Raw genomic sequence first — 14309 nt, forward strand, 5'->3', positions numbered from 1 at the left:
GAGTTCTGGCCCATATTCAAAAAAGTTTACGCACACTGCACAAATGGCCATAGCATTAGCTCTTTAAGCCTTTGGCTCAGAAGAGCTAAAAACTAAGAAGAAGTCTTAGTTTAATAATTGCAGGGAGAGCTGTAACAGAACAGAATGTTTTTGATAAAATTCAGGAATACAAGAGGCCCAAGGGCCTTGAATCACTCTTCTGATAAATTGTATAACCTGTTACTTCTATTTGAAGCCTCTAAGTATCCTGTCCATTTATACAATTCCAAAAGTAGGCCATCATGACAAACCTTTTGGTTACAACACTCTGAGAACTGAAGATGCATCAACTGACAAAGTTCCTTGATTCAAAGCCCCTTATTATCTTAAATATTCAGATATAGCAATGAGATTTTAAAAGTAATTCATGGTGACCTACTTTTTGGTTAACATATTTTGAGACCCCAAAATGCCTCAACCGACAAAGTTTGATTATTTTAAGTTTCTTATTATTTGAAATATTTAGATATTGCCTTGAAATTCTAAAAAAAAACTCAAAAAACAAGAGGCCCATGGGCCACATTGCTCACCTGAGCACTTTGGCTAGAAAAATGCAGAAATCAGTTCAGTATTGAAAAGTTTAAATATTAAAGTGGGGGGGGGGGGGAGAAATTTTTATTGAATTATCCTTTATATTCCTTTGTATAACTATGATCCCCTGTAATGGCCCCTCTATACTCCTGGGGGGTCATGATTTGATCAGATATGGTGATATAATACCTGCAGAGGATGCTTTTATTTTATTATGAGACATCACGGTTTTGCTGTTCTTGAGAAGATTTTTAAAGATTTTCCCTATGTATTCCTATGTAAAACTTTGATCGCCCACTGTGGCCCTACCCTACCCCAGGGGGTCATGAATTGTACAAACTTGATTCTACATCACCTGAGGATGCTTCCATATAAATATAACTTGTCATGGCTTTGCTGTTCTTGAGAAGAAGATTTTTTGAAGATTTTCCCTATGAATTCCTGTGTAAAACTTTGATCGCCCACTGTGGTCCTACCCTACCCCCATGGGTCATGATTTGAACAAACTTGAATCTACACTACCTGAGGATGCTTCTAAATAAATATGATCACTCATGGTTTTGCTGAAGATTTTTCCCTATGTATTTGTATGTAAAACTTTGATCGCCCACTGTGGCCCCACCCTAGCCCCAGGGGTCATGATTTGAACAAACTTGAATCTACACTACCTGAGCATGCTTCCAAATAAATATGACCAATCATGGCTTTGCTGTTCTTGAGAAGAAGATTTTTGAAGATTTTCCATATGAATCTCTATGTAAAACTTTGATCGCCCACTGTGGTCCTACCCTACCCCCAGGGGTCATGATTTGAACAAACTTGAATCTACACTACCTGAGGATGCTTTTAAATAAATATGATCTCTCATGGCTTTGCTGTTCTTGAGAAGAAGATTTTTAAAGATTTTTCCCTATGTATTTGTATGTAAAACTTTGATCGCCCACTGTGGCCCCACCCTAGGATGCTTCCATATAAATATGACCACTCATAGCTTTGCTGTTCTTGAGAAGAAGATTTTTAAAGATTTTTCCTATATATTCCTTTGTTAAACTTTGATTATCCATTGTGCCCCCCACCCCCACCCCGGGTCATGATTTGAAAACAAACCTGAATCTACACCTCCTGCAGATACCTGACAATGCTTCCACATGAGTTTCATTTTTCCTGGCCCAATGGTTCTTGAGAAGATTTTTCAATGACACCATTAATTTTTCACTATTTCGTAATTATATCCCCTTGGAAGAGGGCATGGCCCTTCAATTGAACAAACTTGAATCAATTCCCCCAGGAATACTCTGTGCTAAGTTTGGTTGAAATTGGCCCAGTATTTCTGGAGAAAAAGATGAAAATGTGAAAAGTTTACAATGACACCGCCAATGACGATGACGACAATGACAGGCAATGGACAAATTTTGATCAGAAAAGCTCACTTGAGCCTTTGGCTCAGGTGAGCTAACAAAAGGAAAAGGAAAGGGGATTTGCAAAATTAGAAGAAAATCAAAATGCAGGTCCTTCTAAAGATACACCAGGTCCATCCAAGGTTTCAAATACTTCTTCTTGTCCATCACTTGATTTGTCAGATGAGGAGCCACTTGCTGATGTGGAAAGGTGTTGTGTCTGTGATAGACTGGCGCCTGAACAATTGAAGTTTAACTATTACATTGAGTTTGTTAGGTGGGGACAATGTCAATGTGGACACCGGGTACACCTGTCTTACTGTGTGAAGGAAAAAGTAATCAGAAGAGACACACAAATCAAATGCCCTCATTGTGTTTGACATTTTTATTTTTAGTCAGTGAATCTTGACTTAAACTTTCAATTTTATAAAATTTCATAAAAAGTTGAAGAAATTTTAATGTTATGGTTAATTATGATTTATTTGTTGTTAAGATTGAAAAAAAACCCCAGATATTTATCTAATTTTATGTTTTATACCATGTACTGTACACCATACTTGCTATCAAAAATAGGTTATGATTATGGCAGATCCAAACAAAGTTGAAATACTACTGGAATTCTTATGATTTCAAACACAAATTAAGGTCAAATATATTTATGTATTGTTGACTAATAATAAGTGAATAATTAAGGTGAGAAAACATAGATGCATAGATTTAATGCGTGACTGAAAGTTTTACACTATCGAAAACCTGTAATGCCAGGATAATTTTCTAGTAAAAATAATGAGCTTTTTTAATAAAGAATTATCTCAAAAGTGCATTTTACAATAAAAGTTACATTGTCAAATAGGGGAGAGAACTGTACAAGATTATGTCTGACCTAAAATGAGGTTAACATACCAGCTGGAGCAGTGTCATATGCACGCAGGTCGTATTTCCCATCATGCCCAGCTCTGTAACGCAACTCTCGCCCAGAGTCCCAAATCACTGTCACTTGATTGTCACTAGACCCCACTTTGGGAACAAATATTATTGTGCCCAGGAAACCTTCTCCATTATCCTGTTTTTTGGATGCCCAATCTGGACCTCGTACCACTCGAGTTCCTGGCTTTATCTAAATTTTAATACAAGAAATGTTTGAGAAACATACATGTCCCCCTTGTGGCACGTAGCCATCATTAGGTGTATTTTACTTTTTAGAGGGTACCAGTCATGTTGATATCTGGAAAGCAAAGGTTAAATTCTCAAGACACTGAGTTGACCATGAAAACAACAGGAGTCATCTACTATCAATTGAAAACAAGTGTACCAAGTTTGATATATAAGCAAAGATTTTTCATCAAAATATTGAGCATTAAATATCTTATGTCCAGTATTGCCCTTGACCATTGGACTTGAGGCCTCAAAATTCATAGTGGTCATCTACTTCTTAAGGAAAACCAACGTATCTAGAGTAGTTTGACTACTTGACCTTGTGACCTAAAAATAAACCAGAGGTCATCTACTAGTGTGCCAAGTTTAAATTCTGTCAAGATATTGAGTGGTCTTTATATTTTTATGTAGTTTGACCTTTGACTTTGTGACCTCTAATTCTAATCCTTAAGGGAAATCAACATAATAAGTTTCAAATCAGTCAATCAAAGGAAAATATTGAATGGACAATATCTTCCTATGTCTAGAGAATTTTGACCCTAGACCTTTGAACCTCAAAATTAATTGGATCATCTACTTTATCTTCTTCAAACACCAATGTACCAAATTTGATGTCTGTCAAGCAAAGGGTCCTCAAGATATTGAGAAGACAACACTAGCACTACAGTACTAGCCAACAGGTGCAAAGCAATTCATCCCCTTTTTAAAGGGGGCAAAAAAAGCCCAAAGAAATTCGACTTCTGACCAGGCATAAGAAATAGAATGAGGAGTCACAAAATGATAAACACATTATGACCTTTGTTTCAAGCAAAGTTACAATGGCTGCAACATTACTGTTGACAACTTACATGAAAGATCATGATTGTTAACGCATACACACAATTTTTCATGCAAAATACCATGAAAAATTCAGGAATGTACATTTTCGAAATGAAATAAAACATAACAATTATTTTAGATTACACATATGAATTTATTTTATTGTAGTAGTTATCAACAAAGGAAAACTTGAAAATATTTTTACTTTGACTATTTTAAGATAATTTTTTTTTTCCATGCCACAATTATGAAAGTTAAAATTGACTACTGCATATTAAATGAACCATGAGTTTTGATTCTATTGGATTTTATGATGCAGAATTTAAGTGGAGGATGGGATTTAAAATAATAATGAATAATCATTTTGGCATAAACAAGAGGCCCAAGGGCCTTATCGGTCACCTGAGTACAACAATTTAGAGGATCCATAAACTGATAAATGAAGCTTTGTTGCCCAATAGCAAGAAAAATACTATGATTATGATCAAAACAATAACTGGTTTAGTATCTTTCTATCTGTCCCCCATTTACCACTATTACCATGCAGACTTTTAATAAAATGTCTATATTATTACCTCTCACATTGGCCTCACTTGGCTTTTGAAGAACATTTAAGAAGATAAGTTATTTTTGTTTCATTTTTATTCATCTATTATTTCCAAGTCTACCTGATTATTAAAACTATGAAAGTACTTTTTGTATTATACAATAAAAGTTCTTGCATAATTCTCTTATTCTATTAACCTTTCAAATACATTTTCTACAGTGATTAATTATCAAAAGTGAATGGCAAAGGGGAATAACTTCACTCAATAGAATACAAATTAACAGATCCCTGGCCAGGACCAGAACACTTGACTAAATGGTCCAAATTTCAAAATTCTGGTAAAAATACCCTTGCTCATTAAAACTTTTACTCTGTTTGCTTCCAATATGCCCTGGAGCAGAGGAGATTTTCGAAGAAATAATGCATTTTCACTATTTAACACAGCCCTACCCTAACACCAGAACCCATGACCTTGGGTCATGAAAATTTACAGATTTGAAAGAGGTACTCTCATCATCATAACTATGCAATTAGTTGAAGATTTTTAAAGAATTCACACATTTTCACTATATAATCAAATAGAGCCCCCCCCCCCCCCTCCCCCTTTAGAAAAACATCAGAACTCCTGGGACAACAAGTTTGAAAAATTTTTGAAAAGCATTCTTGCTCTTCATAACTATACACTTGTTTCTTTGCTTTATAACCAGGAGTAGAAAAAATATTTTGAAAGAAATTATTAATTTTCACTATATAATCAATAGAGCCCCCCCCCCCCTTCATCAGAACCCCTGACCCAGGGGCCATGAAATTCAAAATTTTGGAAGAGGCAGCCATGCTCATCATAACAATGTACTTAGTTAGTTTATTTCATACCCAGGAGCAGAGAAGAAGATTTTCAAAGATATAATGCATTTTCACTACATAAACAATAGAGCCCCGCCCTAACACCAGAACCCCTGACCCAGGGGCCATGAAATTCACAATTTTTGAAGAGGCAGTCATGCTCATTATAACTATGTACTTAGTTAGTTTATTTCATACCCAGGAGCAGAGAAGAAGATTTTCAAAGATTTAAAGCATTTTCACTATATAATCAATAGAGCCCCGCCCTAAACCAGAACCCCAGACCCAGGGGCAATGAAATTCACAATTTTGGAAGAGGCAGCTATGCTCAACATTACTATGTACTTAGTTAGTTTATCTAATACCCAGGAGCAGAGAAGAAGATTTTCAAAGAAATAATGCACTTTCACTATATGATCTTTATAGTCCCACCCTAGCACCAGAACCCCTGACCCTGGGGCCATGAATTTCACAATTTTGGTAGAGGGCTCAATGCTTATTACAATAATGCCAACAGTTTGACTGCTTGATGTCCAGGAGTAAAGAAGAAGATTTTTAAAGATTGCATTAATTTTAGTGGTTTTAGCCCCACCCCACAGCCCCCAGGGGGGCAGGGACCATGAAATTCAAAATTTTTGTTCCCCTTCACCCATAGATGCTATATACCAAATTTGGTTGAAATTGGTTGAGCAGTTTCAGAGAAGAAGCTGAAAATGTTTAAATGTTAACGCACGACGACGGACAAAAACAGATAGCAATAGGTCACCTGAGTGACTCAGGTGACCTAAAAATGAATTAATACTGTAGATTCCTAGATATTTGCAAGGAATTATCGTGTAATTCCGCATGAAGAATCACTAGTGAAATAAAATTTCTTGCTTTTATTTTTTATAACTAAACAAGAGGTCCATGGGCCACAACGCTCACCTGAGTATCTTTGGCCCTGCTGATCTCCCTTGTAATAAGTATTGTGCCCCACCCTACCCCTGGGGGTCATGATTTGAACAATTCAGAATTTACACTACCCAAGGATTCTTCCATATTATGCCCTGTTCACACCGAGAGTTTAATTCGAATTAAACATAAGTTACTGCGAATTAAATTTGATCCGCGTTCACACAGAGAATTTAATGCGAATTAGTTTAATTTGAATTAGTTTACTGTGCATTAAATTACTTCGCATTAGCTCCGTGTGAACGCTAAGCAAAGCTAATTCGAATTAAATTTTGACGCATGCGTAAGGACAGATGTCGATGGTCAAATATAGGTACTTGTGCTACTGTATAGGGGATTAATTTCACGGGTTGTAATTTTCACGGTTTTCTCTACTCTGACACGATCACGGTTTGTTGAATTCACGGAATTGGTATATAATAAAAGTTACCTCCCTTGTCTATATCCGTTTAATCCATAGCATAGCTAGAACGACATTAATCAGTGTGATGTATTCACTTCAGGAACATCAGGGTAGGTTTATATAAAATAGATAGATTTAATAATTATTTGACGATTAATTAAAACAAATGCAATTATTAAAAGTCCTTGATTATAACGTCGAATGACTTTCCTATATGCTACTACGATGAGTGCATGTACACCCCAAGTTCTTCTTTCCAAAGGGATAATACATCGCGGCGAAAAACCATTATACGGTAATAAATGTGTTAATATATGTCGACGAAATAATATCCTTCCACATCTTCAGCAAGTTCGATAATTATTTGAATGATTTTTTAAAAGCAAAATGTCGATAAAAACTATTATGCATAATAATGCAGGTGACAAACACACGGGGTAGCATTAGTTACGCACGGGTAATCAAAACCGATGACCCACGTGTTTGGATTGACGAAACATGTAGCGTTGGCTATTAAAACAGCTGTTTAACAAATACATGTTATTATCTGCTGATCTGAATTAAAGTAAAGCGCGATAATTAAAATAATTGAATGACAAGTACTACTCATAATTACTGAAATGACCATGTACTGCACGTAAAAATACCTATCGTAGTCTATTCCCAAATTTCCAAATAAAACATGGAGGTTATTGAAAACTTATTCACTGTTTCTTGAATTCACGGATTTATTAACACCGTGAATATAGCGAATATTAACACCGCGAGTTATTTTCCCCCTATACAGTATTTAAAATTTAACCCCATATTGTGACCTCTCACATTGGCCTCTCGTGGTCTTTGAAGAACATTTAATAAGTTGTTTTTATCTCATTTTGATTTATTTATTATTTACAAGTCTACCTGATCATTAAAACTATGAAAGTACTTTTTGTATTATACAATAACATTTCTTGCATAATTCTCTTAGTCTATTGACTTTCAAATACACGTACATTATTTACAGTGATTAACTATCAAAAGTGAATGGCAAAAAATAACTTCTCTCAGTAGAATACAAATTAATAGAGCGCTGGCCAGGACCAGAACACTTGACCACATGGTGCTGATGTTCAAAAATCTGGTAAAAATATCCTTGCTTATTAAAACTTTTATTCTATTTACCTTTGAATGCCAAGGAGCAGAGAAGATTTTCAAAGAATTAAAACATTTTCACCATATAATCAATATAGCCCCCCCCCCCCCTCCTTGAAACACCAAAACCTGGGACCACAAGTTTTTAAAAAATTGTAAAAAAGCACAATTGTTCATCATAACTATGCACTTTGTTTATCTGCTCAACAATAAAGGATAGACAGGATTATTTATTAGAAATAACGCATTTTCAACTAGGCTGCTTGCCCTAAAGAAATTATGCTTTTTCACTATTATTATCAATAGAGCCCCCCCCCCTCCCCCACCCTGGGGCCATGAATTTCACAATTTTTGAAAAGGCATCATTGCTTATCATAATCATGCACTTAGTTTGTTTAAATAATACCCAGGAGCAGAGAAGAAGATTTTCAAAGAATTTAATGCATTTTCACTATATAATCAATAGAGCCCCACCCTAACACCAGAAACCCTGACCCAGGACCCATAAAATTCACAATTTATGAAAAGGCATCATTGTTTATCATAACCATGCACTTAGTTTGTTTAAATAATACCCTGGAGAAGAGAAGAAGATTTTCAAAGAAATAATGCATTTTCACTATATGATCTATACAGCCCCATCCTAGCACCAGAACCCCTGACCCTGGGGCCATGAATTTCACAATTTTGGTAGAGGGCCCAATGTTTATTACAATCATGTCAACAGTTTGACTGCTTGGTATCCAGAAGTAAAGAAGAAGATTTTTAAAGATTGCATCGATTTTGGTGGTTTTAGCACCACCCCTCGGGCCCCAGGGGGGCAGGGACCATGAAATTCAAAATTTTTGTTCCCCTTTACCCATAGATGCTATATGCCAAAATTGGTTGAAATTGTTTCAGCGGTTTTGGAGAAGAAGTTGAAAATGTTCAAAAGTTAACGCATGACGGACGACGCGTGACAACGGACGAAAACAGATAGCAATAGGTCACCTGAGTGACTCAGGTGACCTAAAAATGGCGTCAAAATCAAAAGAATGATGACAATAAAAGTGATAAATTAACATCACTGCTGAATTCTACTTCATTCTATGACAAAACACTCGTCACAAAAGGATTAGATAATTATTAAAATGAGCAAGAATGATGCATCTCCTCGCATTAAAGAGTTCCTATAGTCTGTTTACTTAAATCCATCCATACAATGGCCACAGTAGACAGTGGTTCAGAATCACATAAAAGAACAGACTATACAGGAACTCTTTAATGTGAGGAGATAAACAATTACATTAGAGGAGCCATATTTTGAATGGAGATTTCAGTGAATGTTTTTATGTTGGGATTTACATGTTTAGACGGTAAGCAATGTATCGTCGATGGTCCTAAATCAGTGGGGTTCCTAAATCGGTGGTATTTCCCGTTGTGCACGTGCGTTTTCTTATAGTGCGAGATGTGACATCATCAATTTTTGCGTAGTGTTTGTAAACACGGAAGCGTATGACTCAGTGAAAAAAAAACTCGAAATGTCAGAGAAAAGTGTAAGTACGAGGGGCATTTCAAAAGTTCTGGCAACTGGTGTGCGGTAAATTAATGAGCGTCATTATCATAAATTAAATTATATCAATCCCTCAAAATAGTCTCCATTGACCTGGACACACTTTTTCAGTCTTGAAATCCACGTGGAAAATGCTGCCCTATAGTCCTCTTTCGGTATATGCTTCATACACTGGAATACGGCACTTCCGACTGCATGACGACTTTCAAATTGCCATCCTCAGAGCGCTTCTTTGATAACGGCATTCAACCAAAAATCGCATGGAGCTAGGTCAGGACTGTAGGGTGGATGTGGTAAAACGGCAATACCATTTTCCTTTAAATATTTGGTTACTACCTCTGATCTATGGGCAGGTGCGTTGTCATGGAGGAGCTTTATTCCTCTAGTACTAGTTGTTGGTCGGGTCGTTTTATAGTGCTCAACAACCTGAGACAAGACATTCTCTGCATAAAATTGACCAGTAACACTGCTGTGTTCTGGAACCGGAACTTGAGCAACAGGGCCTTTAGAATAAAAAAATAAAGCGTACATTACTCTCCGGACAGACCTGTTTCTGCATGCAATTTGAGGCCTTGTATCATTTTCATCGATCCAAACTTTATTATTGAGCTTAGTTTCTGGTTCAAAAAAATATATCCATGTTTCATCACCAGTTACAATCTCATTTATTTGCCTTTGGTCACAATCTTCATAAATTGTTAGTAACTGTGAAGCCATTTCTACCCCGATGCGCTTTTGCTCTTCCGAGAGAAGATGCGGCACCCATATAGCACAGATTTTCCTAAGCTTTAAGTTTTCCATTAAAATATGAAAAACTGCTGACGAATTAATGTTAGTTAAGTGTGCTATTTTCCTCAGCTGTATATCTAGCATCATCAGCTATCGTATTTTGAACAGCGACGATTTCTTTTTTGCCATATGCACAAACTGGATGCCCCGAATGGGGGCAGTGATTTTTTTTGCTTTTTGAACCACCACCCCCTCCTTTTGAATTGGGAAAAATTAGCGACATTTTCCTCAAATTGGGAAAAATCATTTATAGTAAATTAGAATGCTAAAAATTACATGAAATAATCAAACTAAGTAACAACAACAGTTTTTGTTTGATTTTAACTTTGAATTTGATTTAAATTCATATTAAAATAATCATTTAAAAAATTAACATCAATATTTTATTGAATGTGAACATGGCTTATATTAGTCACACCTTGTAGTTTCTATTTTCTTGGAATTGCTTTGTATAATTTCATTAAAAAAAACAAACCAGCATTTAGACTCATAATCTAGTAAACTGTCTTATATTGATAATCAAGTTTTCAGTCTTCACTGTTTGTTTTTTCCTGATTTTAGCAAAACCCTATGTTTTGTCCATTTCCTGTTATTAGCCTGACCCTCTATGTAATAATGGCGGTCAATGTCAACATGCAACATGACTTGTATCTGGGAACTATTTACCAATTTATTTATGCTACTTATTTGCTTCTATGAATATCTGCATTGTTTTGCACATTCATTAAAAAAATTGGCTGCATTATAATGCATGGATATGGAGAATAAAATTAAGGAATAAAAACGTATTTACTCTGTCAGCAAATTTAGCGACTTTTGTTCTAAATTTAAATATAATTTCTGTTAGTTTGAAATTGGGAAAAATATACTAATAATTGGGAAAAAATAGCTAATTTTTGTGAGGGGAAACAGCCGAATATTGGTGGCATTTTGACCCAAAAAAAATCACTGGGGGGTCATCTTCAATTGATTTTCTACCCTCTTTAAGTTGAACTACCCATCTTGCTATTGCTCGATATGAAAGAACATGCTCTCTATATACTACATCTAAATCGGCTTTTATTTCTGTTGCCGTAAAGCCAAGCAATGAGCGAATTTTGCAATACGCTCTTTGCTAAACAAAAAAATTGTTCTCCTTATCAGTCATTTTTACGCCCAGTATACAGAGTATACCTAATTATGACATCATTTTAGCAGACCTATACGTCATTTTGAATGTAAAATGATGTCACTACTAATGCATATTTGCCTAAGCTTTACAGTGGTATCAGAGTCATTTTAATCCGTAACGTAGTTAAAATTTTATAATATAATTTTGTTTGTATTCTAGCCTCTGATTGGTTAATATCCAAAAAGGAACACAAATTATTTCTGAATAACCTGGTTTGGTATGAGGACACACCCCCCTGACAACCAGCTGAATCATCTGTATCCATACAATCCTCTCATTTCCAGTCCTCGGGATTCATGGAAAATTCCAGATTTAATAAATGTACCTTTAACTTAACAATAATTCGATCTTACCAAATGTAAACAAACAACAATGCTGCTAGGCCTATGCATCAGTTTTTACCTCCCCTCGCTTCCCATCACTTCTGTTACTAAGGTTGTATTATTGAGCGGCAAATTTGAACTAATAAAAAGCAACGAAAATTTACACCCTTAGTTATTCAATGATTTTAAAATTAAATTATAAGGAATGACTCTAATTCTTGGCCAAATTATTCGAGTATAACCTGGTTTGGGTCAGTTTACGCTGTTTTATAATCCGCTTCGCGGACAGTGGTTGGTCGAACTCTGAAGTCTTTCAGGCTTATTTATCTGAACATTTTCTTAAATATGTCCAAAGACCGAATGAAAACCAACCTATCCTAATTCTTTACGACGGACACAAATCACACATTAACCTCACGCTTGTTGACTGGGCAAAGCAACATAGTATTGTTTTATTTGTTCTGCCTGCCCATACAAGCCATGTTCTTCAACCTCTAGACCTTGGATGTTTTGGCCCATTTCAAAAAATCTATAATGCAGAGTGCCATAAATTTTTACGTGAAAATCCATCTTCAAAAATTACAAGATATAATATTTGCTCATTAGCTTGTAAAGTGCATGCACATGCTCTTTCACAAGGAAATTTGCAGTCCTTGTTTCGACGCGCTGGTATTTTCCCATTCGATAAAAATGCAGTGGACCCTTCCAATTTTGCTCCTTCTATAGTTTTTTCTGCAGCAGAACAATGTCCAGACCAAGATGCAAGTTCTTCAACTCAAGCAATTCCAAGCACCTCTGATCCCAAACCCTTCTTTAAACTACATACAAACCCAATTTTCAAGAAAACAAAATCTGTTCCAACTGAAAAAAGAAACATTAGCAAAGTTGTAAGTGGTAAACCAATTACAGAGGACAGTGTTTTGCAAGAAATAAAAAAATATTCTACAACAAAACAAACATCAAAAAGAAAAGAAAAAACGACTTCTACATGTAAGGAATTATGCAGAAAGAAAAGAAAACACAGTGTGTCTGAACAGCCTGAATCCTCTGATGCTGATGACACAGAAGATGAAAAAGAGAAGTGCTGTGTTTGTAAACACTTCTGGCCAGAGGAGATTAAGGACTGCAACTTAGTTGTTTTTGTAAAGTGGGCTCAGTGTAGCTTTGAAAAATGCAACCACTGGACCCACTTGCAGTTTTGCTGTGCAACTAAAGTAATTAGATGGGGTGACGAATTTATCTGTCCCTGCCGTAATAATAAATAAAACTTTATAAAATTGTAATTTATTCCTTTGTTCATTTATACAAATTAATATTTGTTATACATAATTTATGCCTGTGGTTGGTGTTATTAGGGTAAAAACTTTTGACAAGTACCAAACCACCGATTTAGGTACCTCAACATTTGTACGTAAACAGCAAGGAATAAAGAAATTGCGAGAAAAAAAAAATTCAGTTTTTTTATTAGATAATATGGATATAATTCGATCAAATAAAGAGTCCTTCAGAGGTAAGTCACATTTATTTTATTTTAATCGATCTCATTAAGATTATTTTATCACGTACATGTAGTTTGCTAATACCACCGAAATAGGTTCCTCGAGGATAAAATAATAGTAACAGAGAGTTAATTAAACAACTAAATGACTTAACTGAAGCGAACGGCAGTGTGGCCTAGCTGAATAATTCTTGCTATAGTCGGCAGAAGTTGGGGCTTAATTTCCAGACGTGAATTATGAAGGACTGTCTCAAGATTCGGTGGAGGCGTCAGACCAAATATCTAGCCGAGCCGAATCTCCATCGAGATTAGAGTTTTCCAGATTTATTAAATCAAACACACTTAAATTTCATTATTTGAATGAAAAGTATTTGAGGTAAGAGAAGGGATTTTTTTTAAAGCTTTGTTATAATTTTCTGACACTGATTATCATTTGATTTTAACGCTGATTATTAAACAATAAAATGTAGATTGCTCTCTTAATGGCTCCGCCCTCACTAACGGTCGCACCGTCTAACACATTAAAGAAATAAGTAAGACAAAATAGCTGAGGCAGCCATATACCTTGTGCGAAACCGAAAGTAGAAAATCATTTTAAATACTTTCCACTATTTCCATTCACAAAGTGTAGGATTACTCATAAAAATGCACGTAAACTTAGTTTTTGTTCTAAATATCAACTTAGTCTTCCCTTACCGATGTCATTCTTTTTAACTCTATTTAAGCCAAATTAAGGTACAGTCACCGTACAGATCATACCGGAAGTAGAACTCTTCTTGTTGTAGGGTAGAAACTTTCTTTCCATGCCTAATCAAGTCGTGTATAAACTGACTCGTATATACAAACTTAGGATGCACGATGGTTTCGGGTGCACCATGTTTCGGGACCTAATTAATATGACGTTTTCGGGACTAGCGACAAGGCGGTTCGGGACTTGGGTAAAGACGGTTCGGGACTTGAGTTAAATTTTTCGGGATTTCAACAAATTATTTTATTATGGTGATATAGTATGTTTTTCTAAGTACACATACATGTAGCACATAATATAAAATTATTTCAAGCTAAATACGCATTACAATTTATTTATACATGTATATTATTGAGGAAGAGATTGCAAGGGTCCGTGAAAAAATCCGCTCTATGATTTTTTCTCA

At 35.5% G+C, this 14309-nt stretch overlaps 1 protein-coding gene across 1 annotated transcript in view; it reads right to left on the bottom strand.

Moving 5' to 3' along the window:
- The window catches only part of LOC133188450 (E3 ubiquitin-protein ligase MIB2-like), a 185047-nt gene extending 171126 nt beyond the window's left edge, over window positions 1-13921 (bottom strand). Inside the window, exons 1-2 of the mRNA XM_061323886.1 lie at window positions 13852-13921; window positions 2871-3084 (exon numbers count right to left, since the gene is read on the bottom strand). Of these exons, the coding sequence (XP_061179870.1) occupies window positions 2871-3084; window positions 13852-13860 (223 nt within the window). The 5' untranslated portion in view covers window positions 13861-13921. The remainder of the gene's footprint in view (window positions 1-2870; window positions 3085-13851) is intronic.
- Between the last annotated feature and the right edge of the window lie 388 nt (window positions 13922-14309).

The sequence above is a fragment of the Saccostrea echinata genome, unplaced genomic scaffold, assembly GCF_033153115.1.
Source record: "Saccostrea echinata isolate AGI-Se365-2 ecotype Australia unplaced genomic scaffold, CSIRO_AGI_Sech_v1 ptg000016l, whole genome shotgun sequence".
In the NCBI taxonomy this organism is placed as follows: domain Eukaryota; kingdom Metazoa; phylum Mollusca; class Bivalvia; order Ostreida; family Ostreidae; genus Saccostrea; species Saccostrea echinata.